The sequence below is a fragment of the Dipodomys merriami genome, unplaced genomic scaffold, assembly GCF_024711535.1.
Source record: "Dipodomys merriami isolate MVZ:Mamm:240054 unplaced genomic scaffold, mDipMer1.0.p SCAF_70, whole genome shotgun sequence".
Lineage (NCBI taxonomy): Eukaryota > Metazoa > Chordata > Mammalia > Rodentia > Heteromyidae > Dipodomys > Dipodomys merriami.
In genome coordinates, this window is record NW_027206291.1 from 6768952 (window position 1) to 6791606 (window position 22655).

The following is a 22655-nucleotide window of genomic DNA, read 5'->3' on the forward strand; positions in this document are numbered from 1 at the left end:
GTCCGTGCGCGCCGCCCCCCGCGCGCCCGACGCCCAACGGCCGCCGCGCGCACGGCGCCGCCCCCGTGCGTGCGCGCCGGTCTCCCCGGGGCGCACGCGCGGGAGCGCGCACGGCGACCCCGCCCCCAGGCCCGAGGCGCTCGGGCGCGCGGCGGCCCCCTCCCGCGGGGAAGCCAGGGACCAGGGCGTCTTGTCTGTTCCCCTGCCGCCCGGCCGCCCGGGGGCGCCTCACGGGGCGGCCGCGGCAGCTGCTCCGAGGGGCGGGGTCCAGACGCGCGCGGGGGGGCGGGGCGCGGGCTGCTCGCGCCCGGAAGTCGGCCGTGGCCTCCGCGCGTCCCCGAGCGCGCGCCTCCGCGACTCCGCTCCCGTCGTCCCCCTCCGGAACCAACGCGCGGGGGCCCCGGCGCCGGGGCCCGTGGCGGAGACGGACCCGCGCCGGAAGTGACGCGCTCGCCGGCCATGGCGCACATCACCATCAACCAGTACCTACAGCAGGTGAGTCCGCGGCTGGCCGGGCCCGCGCTCGGCGCCTGGGAGCCTCGGCCTCCGGGGCGGCGGCCTCGGGGGAGGAACGGGGCAACGAAGGGGCGAGGCCGGGCGGGGGTCCGAGTGCCAAGCGGGCGCCGCAAGGGAGAGGGCAGCTGGTGCGGCCGAGGTCCGGGCCGGCCGAGCGGGCGCGCGGGACGGTCCTGGGCCCTGACTTCAGTCTGGCCGGGGCCACCGCCGGCCGGAGTCTCGGGCGAGCCTCGCTCGCGGGACAGACAAACATCGGGGATTGAATCCGGAGGCTTCCCTTCGAGTCAGCTTGCGGCCGGGCGAGGTAGTACCCACCCGTAATCCCCGCTCCACTGGAAGCATCGGCTAGGAGGGCCACATCTGACAAAGAAACAGGACCTCACTTCCAAAACAAGACAGCGCCAGCGAGCCCACCCCGCAGGCCGCGCCCGACGCCCTGTGGCTGGCACACCTCACCTGAGCGGGGGCGGGGGAGGGGGGTCTGTCTGTCTGGGGTCTTGGTTCTTTGTGCCCAGATGGCCCAAGGAGGCTGTGATTTCCATAAGACTACACCTCAGTGGAGCTAAACAGACTTCAAGCTACGTTTCCCAGGGACCGCAGACAAAGATCTCGAGGATGTGAGAAGAAAAGGGCCCCCTGTGCTTGCCCCAGCCCAGGAAGGAGGCCACCCTCGCTAAGTTCAGACCTTGTCATAGCCTTCTTCTCGGTGTTCCCCATCCCTGGTCAGACCACAGAAACTTTTTTTTTTTTCTGTTTGGGCCCCAGTCTTCTTCCTGAGATGGGTACGGATACAAATACTCTCTAGAGCTACCTTCTGATCTATCATAGAGATCCCCCTCATTGAAAAAGAAAAACAATGATGGGTATAGGGACATGCCTTTGAGCTGGTGCTTTGCTGTGTTCCAGCCACTGTCCTATAGACAGGTATTCCCAGTATTTTGTGATTGTATGTAATGCACCTTTGTTTCTAGCCATGAAGCAAACCTTGTCAGGATGAAGCATATGAACTTCTGTTGATTAAATGAGGAATTACTTGCTGCAGACTTGGTTTTCTAGGAAGGGATATTGGATTCCTGTATGTGCTCTGGTGGCATGTCTCCCCTTCTTCTATGTGCAGACCCTGGGCCCCAGTACAGAGCCACAAAAGGTGTTTTCTTGCTTTAGTAATGCCACTTTTCTGTAGAAGCTATTCCAACTTAACCCTAACACCAGTGCAAGCATTGCACATGCTTTATGTAGTCTTCTAGCATTTAGTAATGTCGCTCCTCTTAACTAACTACAGATGGTCTCTCAGGAACTTTCAACTTTACTATGGTGGGGTGGGGTGCACATTCAGGTTTTGAATTTAGATTCTTTCCCAGGCTAGCAATATATGATTGCCATGTTGTACAGCAGCAGCAGGGCATGGCTTATGACAGAAACAACAGGCACTACAGTGTGCACTCCTGCCAGGCTGTGGGATCCCATAGGTTGTTGTGTTCAACACACTGGGTTTATTAAGACTTGGACCTATTGAATGTCAAGAAACATCTGTATTCTGGTGGGAATGTACAGGGTTCTGATTGCTTTTCATGGACAAGATGCAGTACTGAGGACCTTTACCTAAGTGTTTCAGGTCATTTGAATATCCTGCTTATATGATGTCCCTGGACCAAGTCACATGGGCTATCTGGGAGATGTGCTTGTAGTCCTAGCTAGTTGGGAGATTGCTTGAACAACTCAGTGCTGTATCCACCCTGTCTTCAAAGAGAAAGGAAGGGAGGGAAGGAACGAGATGTGTGCATGACTTTATGTATCTTTTATCATAAAATCATACTATACATTCAGCTTTATGCTGTTTTTCTTTTCACTTGTCTGATTAGAATTTTTTGTAGATCTAATTTAAGTACATTTGTTTTTCACTGATAGCTGACACCTGTAATCCTAGCTACTCAGGAAACTGAAACCAAAGGATCACAGTTTGAAGCCAGTCTAGGCAGAAAAGTTTGAGAGACTTCATCTCCAAATTACCAGCAAAATGTTGAACTAGAGGCATGGCTTAAGTGGTAGAGAGCCACTCCTAAGCAAGACAGGTGATTGAGTGACAGGCCCTGAGTTCAATCCCTTGCACATACACAAAACAATGTATTTGGTTTTCTAATTACAGATGTTTTTAGTAACCCAGGCCTCTCACGCCAAACAGAGGTATATAAAGTTACTCTCGCCAGCTGCTGGCCCTACCCTTACCCCAGGCAGTCAGCTTGCATGCCTTCGTGCTATGTATAGTTTGTCCTTTTTTCTCCCAAACCAAGTTACACAGTTTTCCCACACATAAGCTTTTTTTTTTTTTTTTTTTTTGATTGGTTGTTGGGCTTGAACTGTGGGCTTGGGCACTGTCCCTGTGCTCTTCAGCTCAAAGCGAGTGCTCTACCGCTTGAGCCACAGCACCACTTCTGGTTTTCTGGTGGTTTATTGGAGATAAGAGTCTCACGGACTTTCCTGCCTGGGCTGGCTTTGAACCATGATCCTCAGATCTCAGCCTTCTGAGTAAGTAGGCTTATAGGCATGAGCCACCAGTACCTGGCTATCCATAAGTTTTTTACCACTCAGCAGGAAGTGGTATTGTGGAATTGTCTGGTATTATTACCTGTTTCACTGGTTTTAACATCTAATAAGTTTTAATATCAGAATGTGACATCATTTTCTCAGATATTCCATTCCCTTTTATATTTAGAGTAGAAGACGTTTTAATTGATTTTTTTTAGCTATATAAGAAACCCTTAAATATATTGCTGTGACCAAGTCAAGTTACAGTAACCCAACCTTCATTAATAACCAAGTACGAAGCATTAGCTTTACTTGATTTCCACATGAAATGATTGTTTACTGACCAAAGAATGTTAACTTTTTGGATTTTGATTTTTCCTTTCTGAAAAGGAGAAAATAGGTGTTAGTGATACATAATATGTTGGCTCTGTATGGGACATTCACCTATTTACTTAGGTTTTTTTTTTTTTTTTTTTTCATATTTCAGGTGTATGAAGCAATTGACACCAGAGATGGAGCATCTTGTGCAGAGTTGGTGTCTTTCAAGCATCCTCATGTTGCAAACCCACGGCTACAGGTAGATGAGAGTTGTGTATAAGGTCTCTAGGGAGAATTAGGAGGCAGCCAGTTTTGCAGAGAAGTTAGTATTTGAATAGAAAAACAGTATTGCCACTTTAGTGAGAACTTTAAGTTCCCTTATGATTATGTAATTGCTTCATTGACTGAGCCTTGTATTCTGTATTCCTGCATAGCTGAGGATTGGAGTGAGCATCACATTAAGGTTATCCAGTGGGAAGGCTGAGTGTAGGCCCTGTCCACAACTTTCTGTCCCCAAAGCCCAATGGCCATCATTCACCACAGGTAAACACATGCAAATTCCCCCTCAGCAGTGGGTCAGCAAAGCAAGGCCTTGCAGGGTGTTAGTGAACAGCCCTGCCCTTCTCTCCTTCTTGTGCTGTTCCCACTACCTTCCTGCCACAGTGACGCAGGTGGTCTTCAGAGATCCAGGACTGGGCACCCTGGAGTCTGTCTGTCAACTCCTGCTTGGATGTAGACGCATCCTTGATTTGGCCTTTAAGTGGTACTTAAAGCAGTACTTCTACTTTGTAGTACTTTTTATTTCTCCATGGATTCCCATGGTAATGTTGGAGTATGTGCTTCTGGGGAAGTAGAGTCTTCTTTTGTTAGAGGTGGCTATTTTCTACTGGTGGTCAGAGCTTGCTGCAGGTCCAGCCATGTATAAATGCAGTTTACACCAAGCCTTCCAGGTCTCGTGGCAGCAGACATTTTTGTCAGCTCCTGGGGGTTTCTGGTGGGCAGATAGTTCTAAGTGGTGTGCTGCTGAGTAGAAGCCAGAGATTTCACATGGGTCAGGCCACCGGAGCACCCCACCATGCGTGCTGTGCAACTCCTGTTGTGTTGTTCATGTGGGGAGACCCATGCCTGCCTGTCAAGCATCCATCAACCCTCTGGTGTAGTTCCAACATTGTTGGCCACCATCAGAATCAGTCATTTCGCTAGGGACTGAAATGGTGATTTTCCCATGTTTGTATGTGTGAATGTGCATGTATCCTTATTAGTAAGTATTCATTGATTCCCTTTTGCTTTTAATGCACTCAAAGAGACAGACCCACACTAGTGATCCTGGCTAGAAAGCCAGGGATGTGGTCAAGATCCCAAGGGCCAGAAAGTTGAAATGGTGTCCCAGTTTGGGCAACAGTGAGGAGCCCAGGGGTCAGCTCTCCCTCTCCCCTCTATTGTCTTCACAGCCCCGCTGGGCTGGGCAACCCCTCTCCAGTGCCAGTCTCCTCCAGCCACACTGACCACCACATGCCAAAGACATTTCACTTTGGTGACACAGAAGTTAGGGTTAAGCCCTTGTACACACAGTGCTCAAATAATAGCAATTTTGAATTGTGAGGAAGGGAAAGTTAACAAATCCGTGTCAGCCATCAGCCCAGGACTTGTGCTCCTTCCATGTATGCTTACTCAATAAACCATAACTGTTTCTTGTAATGCTTTCTTGACCAACTGGATGTTCAGTACTGAAGTTCATGTGAAAGTGCCCAGGATATTTATCCGCCTGTATCAGGTAAAAGTGAATTGTACTCAGCCGAGTGCTGGTGGCTCATGCCTGTAATCCTAGCTACTCAGGAGGCTGAGATCTGAGGCTGGCAGTTCAAAGTCAGCCTGAGCAGGAAAGGCCATGAAACTCTTATCTCCAATAAACCACCAGAAATCCGGAAGTGGCACTGTGGCTCAAGTGGTAGAGCGCTCACTTTGAGCTGAAGAGCTGAGGGACAGAACTCAGGCCCAGAGTTCAAGCCCCATGATTGACAAAAAAAAAAAAAAAAAAAGTGAATTATACTCACAGACTTCTTGTTCTGTTGAAATATGACATGTACTGTAGAGTAATGATTGTGTTGTTTAGAAGTGCTATAACAAAGTATTACTGTCAGCTATGAAGTTTTGAATGAGTTTGTCCCTGTCTCTATATATAGTGTTTTTCTGTGCTGGTAATTTTTTCCCCATTTTTCTCCTTATAAATTAGATGGCCTCTCCAGAAGAGAAATGTCAGCAAGTTTTGGAGCCCCCTTATGATGAAATGTTTGCAGCTCATTTAAGGTAATCTTTTGGCAAGGAAAAAAGACGAAGTACTGAGTTCCCTGGAGGATGTCTATAAGTGCTGAGCTCAGCAGAGGTCTGGTCTTGCATCATCTTTTGCTTGAAGCAGTAACTGACTTGGGAGGGCAGAAGAGTGCATTTCTTACCTCACGGTTAAAGCCTGTGAAGGGGCATGTGACTGTGTGTGTTGCTGTAAAGGGTCACTTGTTAATGGTCAGCCTTTCTTTTTGCAGGAAATGTGCCCATTTTTAGCCTCTTTGTCTTGCTGGAAAAGAAACTGAGCTGAGCAAAACGAAGTAAAAAGTTTTTTTTTTTGATAGTCTTATGGTTTGAACTCAGGGCTTGTTCAGCTGGTGCTCTACCACTTGAACCATGCCTCCAGCCCAACATCTTTCTGGTTATTTTTGAAGATGGAATGTCATAGACTTTTCTGCCTGGGCTGGTTTTGAACCACAGTTCTCCAGATCTCAGCCCCCTGAGAATGTAGGATTATAAGTGTGAGCTACCTGAGCCCAGCAAAAATACTTCCTATTTTCATGTTGTGTCTGTTACTCTCATCTCCCAGGTTAGGCAGAACTTTATGTCTTGAAGCCATACAGACTGGATTGCCTTCCGCCTGCTTGTCTTGCATTTCAGAGCAGTCTGAATGTAAGGTCTTGGAGCAGGAAACCCTTAAAACTCAGCATTGTCTTTGGAAAAGTGGAAGTGCTTCTCTCTCTTGTGGCATGAGGCTGTCTTTGTAACATGTGGCAGGGCTTCAGATTTAATGATGAAACGAAGCCCGGCAGGATTCAGTTAGAGCATCCAGGTCGGCCCACTGGCAGAGGGGTGGGATCGTGTTCTACCTTCTACCCAGACCTGCTGGAACTGCCCCCTCTGGGACTTTACAGAGTGGGCTCAGACTTCATAGAGCTGGGTGTGATGGTTCACACCTGTCATTCCAGCTGCTTGGGAAGCAGAGATTCAGAGGACTGAGTTCCAAGGTTGGCAATGAGGCAAAGAGCAAGACCCTACCACCTGAAAGATAAGCTGAGCAAAGAAGGGCCAGAGGCCTGATTCAAGTTCTAGAGCAACGCACTCTAGTTCAAGTAATCGTAGATGTTTTCTCCTTTGAGCCTTCATCAGCTGCCAAGAAGGAGATCTAGTTTTCCCTCTAGAGCTAGGAGAGAACAGGGTTGGGGGAGGCAGAGCTGAGCTCTGGCCCACATGACTGGCATCTGGGTTTCCATTGTACAAATGCCCTCTCTAATGCCTCTCTTCCAGGTGCACCTATGCAGTGGGGAACCATGACTTCATAGAGGCTTACAAGTGCCAGACGGTGATAGTCCAATATCTTTTGTCACACGTGTAGCTGCATGGTATATGGTGGGTGCAGTGGTTTATTGGGGTTCTTGAAACCTTGAACCAGTTGTTCAAACTTGCAATTAGGAAGAAACTAAAATATTTTGGAAGTGGCATTCATTCTAGATATTTTATTTTGGTACCTAAGTTTAGTATGAATCTTAAGACTTATCTAGTTACTCATAGAGTCAGAGAGAGTGCCAATCAAGAGGAGGGGTCGGGGATGAGGGGGTTTAGCTCAGTGTTAGAGCACTTGCTTAGCAAATGCCACTGGGTGTCAAATATGGCCCCTAGCACTGGGGTGGGGGCGGGGAGAGAAAGAATTTTATTTAATTCTGTTAAAAGTAGTATTTTGTTGACTTTAACACATTGAGTATAGAAGAACTGCTAAGTCACTTGTTGCACTTTAAGAAGTTTGAACTTCAGGCCTAGCTGGATAAGAGTGGACTCAGACACATCATCATTGAATGTGGTCATAAAGACCTTATATAAGTCTTTGTAGATAATGGTTAAGGTCCTTATTGATGAACGTGCCAATAATTTGTGTATATCTCTAGATTAAAAAAGAAAAAGCAGAACTGCCTTATTTAAGTATACCCAGAAGACAGTGGACTACTGCCAAGTCGCCTTAGAATTTAAGAACTCCAGAGATGTTAAAACTAGCGTTGTACTGCAGATTCTGAAGCATTAAAAGTACTCACAACCATCTGTGGTTAAAGAGACCAAACATAGCTGTACACGGCTGATTCATACTGTAATCCTCACTGCTCAGTAAAGTTGAAATCTGAGAGTTGCTGTTCAAAGCCAGCTGGGCAGAAAAAGTCCATGAGACCAGCAAAAAAAGCCTCAAGTAGAAGTGTGGCTCAAGTGGTAGAGCACTAGCCTTGAGCAAACAAAGCCAGTGATAGTACAAGGCCCGAAGTTCAAACCCCAGTACTGTCACACACACAGAACCAGACACAATTTTTTGTTAAGACATAAATATTGTAATATTTTAAAATATTGTAATAAAAATTCTTTTTTTGCTTTGGTGGAAGGTACATATTTAGAATACTTTGCTGTAATAAGATTTCAATTAATGTTTAGATATTTAGATTAATATGAGCACAAACTTTTTCTCCTAAGAGCAAACTATTGTGGCACTTTTTCTTTTTGCAATGCTAGAGCAAGCACTTTACCACTGAGCCACACCCTCACACAATCTTTTAAAAGATGTGCCGAACTCCTTAAAATTTAGAATCTCGGGGCTGGGAAGGTGGCTCAGTGGTAGAGCGCTTGCCTTGCATGCCTGGGGCCTGGGTTTGATTTCTCAGCACCACATAAGCAAAAAGGAAAAAAAATGCCGGAAGTGGCGCTGTGGCTCAAATGGTAGAATGCTAGCCTTGAGCTGAAGAGCTGAGGGACAGTGCCCAGGCCCAGAGTTCAGGCCCCACGACTGGACCTAAAAAAAAAAAGAAATTAGAATCTTCCATTTATTTATTTATTTTAATTTATTTATTATTGTGTTTGTCCTGGGGCTTGAACGCAGAGCCTGGGCACTGTCCCTGAGCTTTTGTGCTCAAGGCAAGTGCTCTACCTCTTGAGCCATAGCTCCACATTCTGCTTTTTTGTTAGTTAATTGGATATAAGACTCACAGACTTTCCTGCTTAGACTGGCTTTGAACTGTGATCTTCAGATCTCTACCTCCTGAGTAGCTGGAATTATGGGCACGAGCATTGGTGTCTTGTTCTTTATTTTATCATGTGTCGCTGGTTTGAGTTTTGTGTGGTTTACCTTCCTTAATGTAGTACATCATTCCTGAGAGCATTTCAGGCTCATAAAGAAGAAAATTGGTACGTATAAACAAAAAAAAAAGCTAGAAATGAGTATGTGACAATTTTTAATTTAACTTTTTTACTTAAGTAGCTCTACAAAGGAGTTTCAGTTTAACAGAACATGGATACAGTACATCTTGACCAGTGTCACCTCTTCCATCATTCTTCCCCATCCTCCAACCCTACCCATCCCCCTCAAATTACCATTTTCACATTGTACATTGAATATTAAGACTATATTTGGCCACCCTTCCTCTTTCCATTTGTGTCCTCCCTTCCCTCCTTAATCTTTCTCCCTCTGAAAAACACTTTTCAGCTTCCTGGTAATTTTTGCAAGGGTCTTCATTGTGTCTTGATTTATAGTCTTCTGGATAAATGCCCGAGTGATATTGGATTGTAGGGTTGAGTTTAGGGAAGTTAGTTGTATTTTTAAGATTTATGATCCATTAGCAAACCGTGGGTACTTAAGTTTTGTTTACACCAACATCTCACCTCTTTTCCTTTTTTTAGTATAGACTTAGCTTGTACCAGAAAGGAAGCCTAATTCAGCCAGCTGGGCTTGTACAAGCTGTTCTTCAGCATGATTTTTTGTACACAAGTTCCTGCCAGGAAATGTTACTAAGACACATGTTTTGAAATGGAGGTGTTTGCCGGTGGTGGGGAGATGGGAAGCCCCAGGTATACCGGGCTGTGACTGGGTGGGGACAGTGGTAGGAGCAGGCAGCGGGTATGTGGTCTCCCATTTGTCCAGGAAGCCTGGACATGTGAGAGGGAAGGCAGTAGATAGAAGTCGTCAGGATGGGGAGAGGTGGGACCCATCTTATGTACTGGCTCTGGACACCAGTATCCTTCCCTCCTCCAGGATGAAATCTTAAACCTGTGGTTTTCAGGCCCATTTGCTTATTCCCACAGGGCCTTGCCTGTCATGTATGCGGTGGCTCTTGACCTTCGAGTGTTTGCCAACAATGTAAGTGCAGTTTCCTACCATTGTTGTTTTTGAAATCAGCTTTTTTTTTTTTTTTTTGGTGGGTCATGGGCTTGAACTCTGGGCCTGGGCACTGTCCTTCAGCTCTTCAGCTCAAGGCCAGTGCTCTACCACTTGAGCCACAGCACCATTTCCAGCTTTTTCTGCTTATGTGGTGCTGAGGAATTGAACCCAGGGCCTCATGCATGCAAGGCAAGCACTCTTCCACTGAGCCACCTTCCCAGCCCCTACCACTGTTGTTTTTAAAGTAAAGCTTGCTGAAATCTGACGCTTAATTTCATGTCTTTCCAAAAGCTTTGAGGAATGCGAAGGAGGTGGGCTGTGTCTTATGTAGGAAATGAAGTCTGGGATGACTGGGCTGTTTTGTCTTTTCTTGGTGGCTGCAGGTGGACTTCTGCCCTGCTGTGCAGAGCAAGGTGTTCTGCACCTCGCTAGCCACTTAAGGAGTAGAACGATAAAAATAGGACATTCTGCACTGTCGTTTAACCCTGATGGGACTTGTACCCTGCCCTAATGAGCTCTAGTTTAATGTGCACCTAGGCATTGGCCAAGGGCTTTGATGGTGTCAGGCGAAGGCCCTTGGTTTGTGGAACTGATCCCTGGGGATCAATATCAGTGGGCTAGTGGGTCACAGTTGCCCTCTTTTCTTTATGGCTTTAACAATTGTGGCTAGTATCCAGACCTAGACCAGACAAAGACAGCCTCTCCTAATTCGTCCTACAAAGATTGTTCCAACCTTGGGATGATCAGCCTGGGCCTAGGCAGCTCCGAGATGGGGGCAGGTGGAGAGGGAAGGCGAGATGAGCAGTGTCAGGTGTAGTGGTTCCTGTTTGCCTCCAGAAATGTGGACATGCCATAGGCAGAGATGAAAGCACACATGGAGGCTAAGAGGGGTGGGCAGCCAAGGACAGTACTTTACATCCTGGTGTCTGCTCTGCAGTGTGGAGCTCCATAGGCCAGTCCGAAGGTCCCTCCACCTGAGGGGGCCTGAGCCCCACCCCTCCCCTACTCAGTGACAAAGAGCAGTAGTAAATCCTTCACCTACTAATACAACTAGCCTTCTACATGAAACGTCACTATATGCAAGACAGAATCCCCTAGGAGGGGCATTTCTTTCACATCTCACACTTTTGGTAGACCCTGAAACTCGAATAGAAGCTTGCTCCTTCTGCTTCTCAGAAGTGTTGCTGCTTCTGTACTCCCTTGAAGATGTTGGTTCTGGTGAGGCCCTTTGAAGGCGGACGCTGGTGGAAAGGAGTCATGTTCTAGTAGCCTTTCAAACTGTTGCGATAATTTTTGTGACACTACCAAACCTCCGAGAAGAGTGTTTTCTATGGTTTTGGGTTTCTGTTTGTTTTTTTGGCTTTTTGGCCCAAGGCCTGTCTTTGTAGCCCCAGCTGACCTCACATTTTTGCAGTCCTCAGCTTCCTGAGTGCTGGAGTTACAGATTTGGAGGGTTGGTTGTGGTTTTTGTCGTTTGCTGGTCCTACAGCTTGAATTCTGAGTTTGAGTTCTCACTCTTAGCCTTTGTGCTCAAGGCTGGCACTCTACTCTTGAGCCAGAGCTCCACATTGGGCTTTTTGATGGTTAATTGGAGATACAAGGCTCACAGACATTTCTGCCCAGGTTGGCTTTGAACTGTGATACTCAGATATCAGCCTCCTCAGTAGCTTGGATTATAGGTGTGAGCCACCCATGCCAGCCTTGGGGAGTTTTTTGAAGTTTGTTACAAGAAGCTTCTCTATGAATTTGTTCTACCATCACATAAAATTCCACTGGTCTGCCCTGCCTTAGAGTGGGTCTTTCACTCGTGTGTCATTATGGTATCATTGCTACTCTCTCTGGGACTCTTCAGGCTATTCCACCAGCACACCCTGGGTTAGGAGGGCTGTAGAAGGCAGACAGTAATTCCTGGAGTTCTGGAGACCAGGACGTCAAGCGTGCGAGATGTCAGCAGTGTATGTTTAGTGAGGATCCACGTCTGGTTCATAGATGTGCCCTCTGTGCCCTATGTGGACGGGTCATGGTCTCATAAGCACACGGACCCCACCCGATGATGTCGATGATGTCACCTTGGGGTACAAAATCCAGACCCTCATTAGTTATTTGGAAAGTGTGACTTGCTGGGTTATACAGCAGTTCCAAGTGCTGAACTATCAGTGAGGAAATAAAAAGGTCACAAGCCCCAGACCCCTGTGTTTGTTAGTACCTCCAGCATCCTCATCAGAAAAGGCTCCAAGTAATGGGAATAGCTGATTCCACAGTGGTCACTACTAGTTTTCCAAAATTGTAAGGTTTTTTTTTTTTTTAATCACATCTTCAATTGGTTTCATCATGATGTTTTCATACATGCATATAATGTGCTTTGATCATAATTCACCCCCAGAATTTAGGTGTGGGGTTTTTGTTTTGTTTTGGTATTGGGTATTAAATTCAGGGCCTTGTGCTAAGCTAACACAATTCTACTTGAGACATACCCCATACTTTTAATTTGCGTTTCAGATAGGGTCTTAACACCTTTGCCTGAGCCAGCGTTGGACTATATAACTCCAGTTGCAGGCCCAGATTCTTTGCTTTGTTTTGTTTATTAGAAGCATAGATGTTGTTGATAGCTAACCCAGTCATTTGTTTGCCTGAAAGTGACAGACTTGTTTCATTTGCCTTTGAGGGAATGGTGTGAGATACTCCAGCTTATTTGGCTGTTTGTGAGTCATTACAAGCAAAGCAGCAAGTCCAGTTTGCAGTGCCAGCCTTGCCTGGTGCCTTCCCTAGTGCCAGTGCCATCAGGCTATCATGTGAACATTGTTTGCTGCATCATCAGGGATATTGGTGCTAGGCCAGTTGGGCAGGCAGTCTGGGGCCAGGTCCTCAGTCTGGGGCCAGGTCCTCAGTGCCGGGCATGCAGTGCTGCTGTCTGGTGCTGCAGAAGAGCTTCCTGATCTCTCCTGCCCTGACTCATTCCTCCAGTGAGAATCAGGACACTAAAAACTTCATGGAAAAGCCTTCAGCATGCTGGGAAGTGAGAGGAGCTTGTGCTTTTAACATCCTAAAGATGAGGGAATTGCACATGTGGTCCCAGCTGACATATTGGACGTGCCTGTTCAGCCTGCAAGGGAAGGTGCTCAGGGAGTGAGCCTCAGACAGTGCTGTGTGACAGGCGGGTTAACACTGGTGTGAGTGTGCACCTGTTACATCTGCTACACTGGGAAGTGTTAAATAGGATTGTGGTCTAGGTTTTGGCTTGGGTAAAAAATCAGTGCAAACCAGGACTAGAGCATGACCCACCAGTAGAGCACTTGCCTAGCAAGTGGAGGCTCTCCGTTCAAACCCAGTACTGCCAGAAAAAGAAAAAAAAATTTAAAAGTATGTTATGCACTTAAAACCTTTCAGGATTTGGACTCTTAATTCCCATTTTTGCTTTAAAAATAGACGTGTTTTTGTTCTATTAGGCCGATCAGCAGTTGGTAAAGAAGGGGAAGAGCAAAGTTGGGGACATGCTGGAAAAAGCTGCCGAGTTGTTGATGAGCTGCTTCCGCGTCTGTGCCAGTGACACGTGAGTGAGGCTCTGAGAATTGTACTGTGCGTAGCGGTGCACATGAGTGAGAATGTACTGTGCGTAGCGATATACATGAGTGAGAATTGTCCTGTGCATAGTGGTACACATGAGAGAGAATTGTACAGTGCACAGTGGTGCACTTGAGAATTGTACTGTGCATAGAAGTGCACGTGAGTGAGTGAAAATGTACTGTGGGTAGCAGTGCATGTGAGTGAGTGAGAATGTACTGTGGGTAGCAGTGCATGTGAGTTGAGAATTGTACTGTGCGTAGTGGTACACGTGAGTGAGAATGTACTGTGGGTAGCGGTGCACGTGATGAGTGAGACTGTGCATAGCAGTGCATGTGAGTTGAGAATTGTACTGTGTGTAGCGGTACACGTGAGTGAGAATTGTACTGTAAATAGTGGTGCACCTGAGTGAGAATTGTACTGTGCGTAGAGGTGCCCATGAGTGAGTGAGAATGGACTGTGTGTAGCGGTACACCTGAGTGAGAATTGTACTGTGTGTAGTGGTGCGCCTGAGTGAGTGAGAATGGACTGTGCGTAACGGTGCACCTGAGTGAGTGAGAATGGACTGTGTATAGCGGTGCACTGTGCCTAGCACTGTGGCAGGACGGCCCCTCCCGCTCTTAGCTTACTGTGGACATGAACTGTAACCCTACAGTAGGTGTTGCTGTTGCCTACAGAAAGCAGTTCAGAGCCTGTAAAGTAGCTGGCGCTTATCTTGTCCCCACCTTGGCCTGCTGCTCCTCTGGTTCCCTTGGTACTGTGGGCTCTTCCCACTGACTGGTTTTTCTGGAACCACTTTGATTTGTCTTTGTGTGTGTGTCAACACTGGGGTTTGAACTCACGGCCTTGCACTCTCACTTGGCTTTTTCACTCACAGCTGGCATTCCAGCTCCTGAGCCACACCTCCAGCTCCTGTCTTCATTTTGACAACTCTGTGTAGATGGACCACGTTTTCCCATCACCACTTCGTGGTGCCTGTGTAGTTCCTGGATTTCCCACCTGTCACCGCACTCTGCTCGCCCTGGTCTCACTAGGCTCTTCCCCTGCCATCATTCAGTAACTCGTACCTGACCAGTGCACAGAGCTGCTTAGGTTTGAAGTTAGCTTCTATTAGGTTTTTGTGATTTAGTTGTCAGTCTTTCTCCTCTCCTTCATCTCAGATAATTGTACTGACCTGCTTGCAAGGTTGCTGGTTTTGGTTGTCTTTCTATATTTTTTAATTCCAGACCTTCCATCTGACTCTATTTCAGAATTTCTATCTCGCTCCATCTCCTTATTACTTATATCACATTTGAAGCCATTGTGTGTGTGATTTTTTTTTTTCTGTAGGGTTCTTATTGTTTTGAATTGGGGTCCTGCTAGGCCGTCCTGGCTGTCCCGTGTGGTCCAGGGTCCCCTTGGGATCCACAGCATCACCTGTGACCCTCAGTGTTTCAGAAGATGGTGCGAAGTGTACAGACGGCAGTGTGCTGAGGTCTTGGTCTCACACCATGTCACTGGCATGGTAGCACTCAGTGAATGTTACCACAGGCTTGGAGTTGGGTATGAGCCTCTTTGTGTACAGCAGTGAGTTACCTCACCTTTGATCAGGCAGTGTATTCTCAGGACCCATGCCAAAGCAACACCATGAAGCACAGTGGGTGAGCTGTATACTTCCTCAGGACCCAAAACTTACCGCAATGGGAAGATTGTTAAGCAGAGCCTGTCTGATAAGGGTATAGTACCTGGACTGTGTAAAGCAGTGATAGAGGACTGTGTAAAGCAGTGATAGAGCTGGTCAGAGATTTGAAACGTTTCCCAATGGACCCTAGTAGGCCGCCATACATGAGGTCACCAAGGACGGCTAGGAGGATGGTCCAGTGGCCGCCATGCAGGTCTGCTTGTGGACCCTGAGGTCCTGTAGCTGTTCCCAGAGCCCTCTGCCCATTCCTCATCTCGTTAGGTCTTGGTTCCACATAGTCCAGCAGTTGTACTCCCCGGTGGACACTGCCTTTGTCTCATGTATCCTGGTTTATCATTAGCAGGATAGTACAGGAATGTAGTTTTTTTTGGGTGTTTAATTTTTCTTTTTTGTCAGTACCAGGGTTTGAACTCAAAGCCTCTTGCTTGCTTGCTTGCTTGTTTGCTTGCTTGGCCCTCTACCACTTGAGTGATGCATCCAGCTCAGCTTTGGGAAGGTTATTTTAGAGATGGAGTCTCAAGGACTTTACTTCCTGCATAGTCTTCTGGATCTCAACTTCCTGAGTATCTAGGATTACAAGTGTGAGCCACTGGTGCCTGGCAGAGTGTAACATTTTTGTACTTGCCTATTTTGTCCTTTTATTCCTTTTTTCTTTTTGAGGGTGGTAGGGTGGTACTGGAGTTTGATCTCAGGGCCTTGCACTTGTTTAGACAGGTACTGTACCACTTGAGGTATGCCTCCGGCCCTCAATTTACCTATTTAAAGATAAATTCAGAATCAGGTACAAATATTGAAATGCCTTCCTTCTCCACATGCTTGCTTCTCCTTTGTCTTGAGGAGAAATGCATATCTAAACCCCAGCCTGTTTTACTCTGCCCCCACTGTGGCCTTTGAGGCAGGGTCTGCCACCACTCTGGTGTCTCCCTGGAGAGTGGGCTCTGCCTTGGTGACCTTGTGCATGAAGAGGCCTGCAGCATGTCTAGAAGTAGTCAGCTTTTACCTAGCACTGGAGAAACCAGGCAGCTGTCATGTGCTGTGCCAGAGAGAGTAACCAGATGTTCAAGTGTTAGATTTCCTGGCTTAACTCTTTGTTTTTTAAATGTCTTCTGTGAGACAGGACATCTCTTTCACTGATTTGTGGGACTTTATCTCAAGATACAATTTTTGAGGTAGTTTATTTTGAGATTTATGAAATGTTTATTTCCTTTGTAACTTAAAACATTATTTCCCCATAGTCGTGCTGGCATAGAGGACTCCAAGAAGTGGGGGATGCTGTTTCTGGTGAATCAGTTGTTTAAAATCTACTTTAAGGTACGCTTTTGTGTGAGTCCGAATGATCTCTGTCTTCCCAGATAAACCGTCACTGTTGATGGTTACCGGACTGCCCTGGCGTGCCCCCGGAAATGATACTGACCCCATTCATAATCCTGATAGCTGAAATGAACCGAGCACCTCCCAAATTCAAGGCTCTGTTCTGCATGGTGCATGGATATATGAAAGCTTGAAGTGGTTTGCAGGCCACGAGCAAGGCCCTGTACGCTGGGTGGCCAGCCCTGTTGAAGAACTGTCTCTGTGCAGTATTGGCTCTGAAAATCAGGGGTCATGTAGACTGACAAAGGGATGAGAGTCGTGGGGCTTGTAGATGGATAGATCATTATTTTTGCCCTCCCCAAAGGGCAGCCTAGTAGCTGTCAGTGGCTAATGCCTGCCTCCTGTTCAGTGGGACATTTGTCCTGTCCCCACCAGGCTGAGGTGCCCCTTCCTCCTCATTAGTCTCCAGCTCCCTGAAGAGCGGGCAGCACTGCTTGGAAAGCTTGGGATTTCCTGAGTGTGTGGTTTTTGCCACTAAAATTATTATTACTACTGTGTGTTCACACATACACCGTGCCGGTACTGGGGCTTGAACTCAGAGCTATTCTATCTTGCTTAGCTTTTTCACTTCAAGCTGGCGCTCTATTATCTGAGCCACACATTCACTTGTGGTATTTTGGTGGGTAATTGGGGATAAGAGTCACAGAATTTTCTGTTTGGGCTGGCTTTGAACCACAGTCCTCAAATCTCAGCCTCCTGAGTAGCTAGAATTATAGGTACAAGCCACTGTCAGCAATTATTATTATTAAATAACCTCAATGACATAGAAGGTTTTGTTATTCCCATTTTAAAGACACATACTTAAAAGCATAAGTTTATGTCCTTCTGCCTCCCTGTTTTTATTTTTAAATACTTTAATGGACTGTTATTACAGATCAACAAACTCCATTTGTGTAAACCCCTAATCAGAGCCATTGACAGCTCCAACTTGAAAGAAGACTATAGCACTGCCCAGAGAGTCACGTACAAATACTATGTGGGTCGCAAAGCCATGTTTGATAGTGACTTCAAGCAAGGTATGTTGTTCGTCTAAAACATGAGAACCAGCCATGTGTTCTGAGTGGTTCGAGTGGTGCAGATAGTCTCTGAACTGCAGAACTGCAGTTCTGACAGGTGGACTGTGCAGGTCGACAGTCTAGGTTATGTGTCATTTCCACACTAAAGCTTGTTAAATAAAGGAAGCTTGTGCTTGGGGCCTTGAATGAATGCTGGGGCCCTGCAGTGCAGATCAGAATGTTACTTCTGAGGTGGCAAAGCCACCTGGGAGTAGAGAAAAGGCTGTTTCTCTCTTGGCCTCTTACCTATAGCACAACCAGTGTGCTGGTGTGCAGACCCAAGAGATGGAGCAAAGGACAGCGCTTGGCTCTGTTGCTGCACTACCTCAGCCCTACCAGGACAGCCCTGAAAGTAGTAGGGGAGAAGGGCGGGGGGGGGGGGGGTCCTGAGGCCTCGGGTCATGGTTCCTGTTTGTGCTTTTTTTTCCTTCATTACTTTGATAACTTGAACTCAAATTTTCAAGCTCTTATTCAGACTGCTTGCTTATGACTACTGCTCTACCACTTGAGCCATGCCTCTAGCCTGGCTTTGCTCTGGTTAATTGGAGATGAATTCTTGCAGACTTTGCTACCTGGACTGGTTTCAAACAGTGATTCTAAATCTCAGCCTCCTGAGTAGTTGAGAGGCATGAGGCACTGACCCCTAGATGGTTTGTGCTTTTAAAATAGCCACATGGGATGTCTTTGGTCCACACCGGTGGAGGGTTCCCTGACGGCAAACCAGTGCCCACAGTAGTAGCTTCCTGTGCTAACTCACGGGTATGAAGTTGTTCTTCTGACACACTCAAAGCAGACTTTGGAACATGCTCCTTCATTTGGTCTGAAGCATGCATGGCGGCATGACGTGGGGCTGTGCGGCAAACCATGGCTTCCCTTGCCTGCAGTCGGCCAGGGCCTCTCTTGGCAGAAAGCCTCGTTGTTGCCAAGCTCCACTTGCTGCTTCAGAGCTTCTCAGACTCACCCATAAAATGTTCTAATAAATGGCAGGTTTTTAAAGAAAAACTTTCCTTGGTTGTTCCCTTATTTCTTTTTCTTTTTTCCTTTCTTTCTCTAAAAAAACCTAGGAGTAGGAGCTTTTAAATGATCTTTGGGTCTCTTAGGTATTGATAGAATGTGGGCTTATTGAGTGGAAGTTTTGAACACCACCAGATGATTGATTAACATGGTAGCTGGAGAGCCATGGTTTCTGAAACTTTCAGGGCTGAAGAGTTCCTTCAGGACCATCTCATTCAATCTTTCACTTTACTGTAAAAGAAACATGACATCCTGCTAACCAGTTCAGGAACAGGGTAGCAGTTCCCAGGGAAGATTTCCTTGGCGTCGGACTCCGGCCCTGACCCAGGGTCTGCTGCTCTGGCCGCAGGGTCTGCAGACAACGTGCTGCTGAGTGGGAGCATCCTTTCCTTTGCAATTAGGTCCAAATGTACTGTTCACTACGGACAGTGCTGCTGTGGCTTCTGCCCCAGGGGACAGAAACCTCCTGTTTCCCTCCAAGCTCTTGATCCAGGCTTGGGTCAGTGGGGCTCCCCGTCCGGGGGACTGGGCTCTCTGTCCAGCACCAGTCTGCTCTTCACCTTCGTGCCCCATCCTGACAGGTCCTAGGAGCATGCATTAAACTCCTGTGCTGTGCAGCTGACGAGATTATGCTCGGCACCACATACATTTCTAGTGTTTTGAACCTGAGCTGTTCTGTGTGAAATGGGGCGCCTTTGAAAGCTGCTGCCAGATTGGAACTAATGTGTTACACATAAATAAGCGCACCGTCACTGGACTGGTGGCTCACACCTGTAATTCTAGTTATTTAGGAGGTTGAGGATTGAGATTCACACCCAGCCCTAGCAAGAAAATTCCATGAGATTCATCTCCAATTAACTACCAAAAAGTCACAAGTAGAGGTGTGGCTCAAGTTGTAGAGTACCATCTTTGAGCAGAAAAGCCAAGTGAGATTGAACAGCTCTGAGTTCAGTACGGGTACAAAACAAAACAGGAGAGTTCATTGTCATTGTAATGAGCATGTATGTGGTGATTGGATTGCATGTTGAACTGGGGGGTGGGGGCTCTCTTTACTATGCTTATGTGGGGTTCAGATGGGTCTGGAGTTTCATCTGTAATATGTTTTGTTTTCCAAGTTGATATGCTAGCCATAATGGCTTGGCAGATGAACTTTGGCAAATCGGAATCCCAACAGAAGTTAGTTTCTGCCGCTTTTGCTCTGTGGACCTCTTCAGGTGGCTGTGGATTTTACTTCAGAAGCATCACTACTGACAGAAGCAAAATTGGGCTGCCTGTTTGGGGGCCATAAAAGGAAGCAGCATGTACCTTACTGTTTTTACAGTCCACCACAACATGCTTGCTCGTGGCTGGTGTTGAACCACTTGAGCTATACCTCCAGTCTGGCATTTTGCTGTTTAGTTGGAAACAGTCCCACAGACTGTCCTGTCTGGACTGGCTTTAACAGTTCTCAGCCTGCTGAGGAGTTAGGAGTGTTGGCTTGAGCCACTGGCACCTGGCTAGTTTTGGCCTTTTGTGGGAGCTCAGGGCGTCAGGTGGGCCTGCCTGATGTGTGGTCTGTCCTGCAGCTGAGGAGTACCTGTCCTTTGCCTTCGAGCACTGCCACCGCTCCAGTCAGAAGAACAAGAGAATGATTCTGATATACCTGCTCCCTGTGAAGATGCTTCTGGTGAGTGGTGCGTCTGTCATTTCTGGAGCTCTGAGGACTCAGAGGGAGGAGGTGGTACGTGTGAGCTGCATGTGAGCAGTGCCTAAGAGGGGTGCACTGTGCCAGTTCCCGGGCAGCACTGCTGCATGGCCCGCCTTCCAGACCTTTCCACAGGAGCTGTGCTCACCTTAATTTGAAAGTAAACCTGAATCCTTGCTTTCCCTAAATACCTAGTGAGTGAGCGAAACTGGTCTCCACACGGGGTTGAATTCCTCACAGGGCAGCCTAGCCTAGCCGATGATGGAGAGCAGCGGTGCCATGCCTCCATCCCCTCCTCTGCATGAGCCCTTATGCCTGGGTCAGGTTCTCTGGAGGATTTCTCACTCCCTCTGGCCACCCTGCCTGTGTGCTGATGAGGGACACCAGGGTGTGACCAAGGTCGCAGCCGCTGAACGAGTTGTGTGGCACCCGGGCACCCAAGTTACTTCTGGTGCACTAGGAAGTGTTCAGTTTCTTTCAGCCACTGATTAAAAATTTGGCTTGCCCTTTTTTTTTTTTTTAACATAATTCATTGATAAGGATTTTATTGGAGACAGTTGTGTTGAAATGAAAGCATTTTGTTCTGTCCCAGGGCCACATGCCAACAATTGAGCTCTTGAGAAAGTACCACCTCATGCAGTTCGCCGAGGTGACCAAGGCTGTGAGGTGGGTTTCCTCCTTCACGCTTGGTGTGTGCCGGTGTGTTGCACACGTGCGGTGTGCGAGCCACGTTAATGTGCTCTCCTCCCTGTGTCTCCATGCTGGCCCAGCGAGGGCAACCTGCTGCTGCTCCATGAGGCCCTAGCAAAGCATGAGACCTTCTTCATTCGCTGCGGCATCTTTCTCATCCTGGAGAAGCTCAAGATCATCACTTATAGGAGCCTCTTCAAGAAAGTGTGAGTACGGGCCGCCGTTCCATCTGGCTACGGGCACGGTGTTCTTTGCCCATGGCCACCGGTTTGGGTCATGTAAGCTGCCGACACTGGTCGATGAGCCAGGGTGCTGGACGCCTGGCATCCGCTCAAGCTAGGGCTCCCCCTGACCCTGAGTGTCAAGAATTTAAGCTGTGCAAGCTCCTGTTCTTATACAACCTTCGACCCTGAATAAGACAGGCCTGTTTACAGACATAAGTAGTCTGTCGTCAATATTAAGGACCAATTGAATCTATATATCCTGATTTCACAGCTCTTAACATGAAAGAGAGGCCCCTAAGGATGAATGAACTATCCAGTACATGTTTAGGAAGCTCTATTTGTACTATAGTATAATGGCCTTTTAAAATAAAGAGGTAAGATGCATTTTCATAGCTCTCATTTTGGGAGTCTATCTTTGGTGTATGTAGTGAAAGCTTCTGCCTCTGGTGGCACAGGTTCGTCAGAAGCGCTCATTTCCCACCAAGCACGGCCCCTTGGCCCTTGAGCAGTGCACCCTGTCAGCTGGGCCTCCACCTCCCTCCAGGTATCTGCTGCTCAGAACGCACCAGCTGTCTCTGGACGCCTTTCTGGTGGCCCTGAAGTTCATGCGCGTGGAGGACGTGGACATTGATGAGGTGCAGTGCATCCTGGCCAACCTGATCTACATGGTGCGTCCTCTCCTCAGCCGCCCAGGCCGTGGCTGACAGGACCAGGGCTTGGCCTGGGGGAAGGTCCTATACAGAGGTCACTGTGTAGTCCAGGCTGGCCTTAAACTCAGCTTTGTGGAGGTATTTCTGACAGAACCAATTCTGTCCCAGAAAATACCATGCAGAGACATGTCTGGGAAAGGTGGGGAGGAGATCATATGCGGAATACACATTTCCTTGTTCACTACATGTTTTTCTTCGTTGTCCCCCAACACGTACGTAGAGGAGGAATGTTGTATGCCCAGGGATAAATAACTGAATCACCAGCTTCCGACGCAGGTCAGACATGGACTTGTCAATAGGCCACCTTCTCTTTCTGTCCAGGGTCACATCAAAGGCTACATATCGCATCAGCATCAGAAGCTGGTTGTCAGCAAGCAGAACCCATTCCCTCCTCTGTCCACTGTGTGCTGAGCCCACCGGGGCATTCCTCTACTGGAGGCCACTGGAGAGCCTTTCTGCAGCCTGGATCTGGAGGGCTTTCCTGAGGCCACCGGAGCTGAGGTCACCAGCATGCCAATACCTTGAAGTCTGCACCCTCATCTTGACTAGCCATCTGTGACCAGCGTGGGCCTGGCAGCATGCAGAGACCTCCGAGCTCCGCTGCTGCCACCTGCAGTGCTAGTGGGCTCCTGGGATGGAGTTGCACCTTCGTGTGCTCTTGATGGACGGGCTTTTGTAACTGTTTGTAGTTTTTCCTTCTTAAAAGAAGTATTCTGAATTTATAATAATGACATTTATTATATCTTCCAGGATACGTTTATTTTCATACATTAAATTTGAATGTTTCATGTGACTAAAATGCTTTGTTAACTTAAGACTTTTTTCTTTCATGCCACTAGGATTTGAACTTGACC

At 47.5% G+C, this 22655-nt stretch overlaps 1 protein-coding gene across 3 annotated transcripts; it reads left to right on the forward strand.

Moving 5' to 3' along the window:
* The first annotated feature begins 386 nt into the window (after positions 1 to 386).
* Positions 387 to 22589, forward strand: LOC138817643 (PCI domain-containing protein 2). Of its 3 annotated transcripts, none has more exons than XM_070008144.1 (14): positions 387 to 495; positions 3530 to 3619; positions 5594 to 5667; positions 6931 to 6996; positions 8800 to 8841; positions 9736 to 9790; positions 13258 to 13361; positions 16289 to 16364; positions 17299 to 17440; positions 20059 to 20159; positions 20770 to 20843; positions 20948 to 21073; positions 21636 to 21763; positions 22123 to 22589. In XM_070008144.1, exons 1-14 carry the CDS (start codon positions 460 to 462, stop codon positions 22284 to 22286), a joined length of 1278 nt encoding a protein of 425 aa, XP_069864245.1. In that variant the 5' UTR covers positions 387 to 459; the 3' UTR covers positions 22287 to 22589. The 3 variants fall into 3 exon arrangements, with proteins under 3 accessions (XP_069864245.1, XP_069864244.1, XP_069864243.1); XM_070008143.1 differs by having other exon boundaries at positions 388 to 495; positions 21636 to 21726; XM_070008142.1 differs by having other exon boundaries at positions 391 to 495; positions 21636 to 21759.
* Positions 22590 to 22655: the final 66 nt, after the last annotated feature.

Bases quoted from the DNA above. Each gene is read 5' to 3' on its own strand.
- LOC138817643 (XM_070008144.1), top strand. From the start codon at position 460: ATGGCGCACATCACCATCAACCAGTACCTACAGCAG. The intron at 13,362-16,288 runs GTGAGTGAGGCT...ATTTCCCCATAG, and splicing joins CGCGTCTGTGCCAGTGACAC to TCGTGCTGGCATAGAGGACT. The intron at 20,844-20,947 runs GTGGGTTTCCTC...ATGCTGGCCCAG, and splicing joins GAGGTGACCAAGGCTGTGAG to CGAGGGCAACCTGCTGCTGC.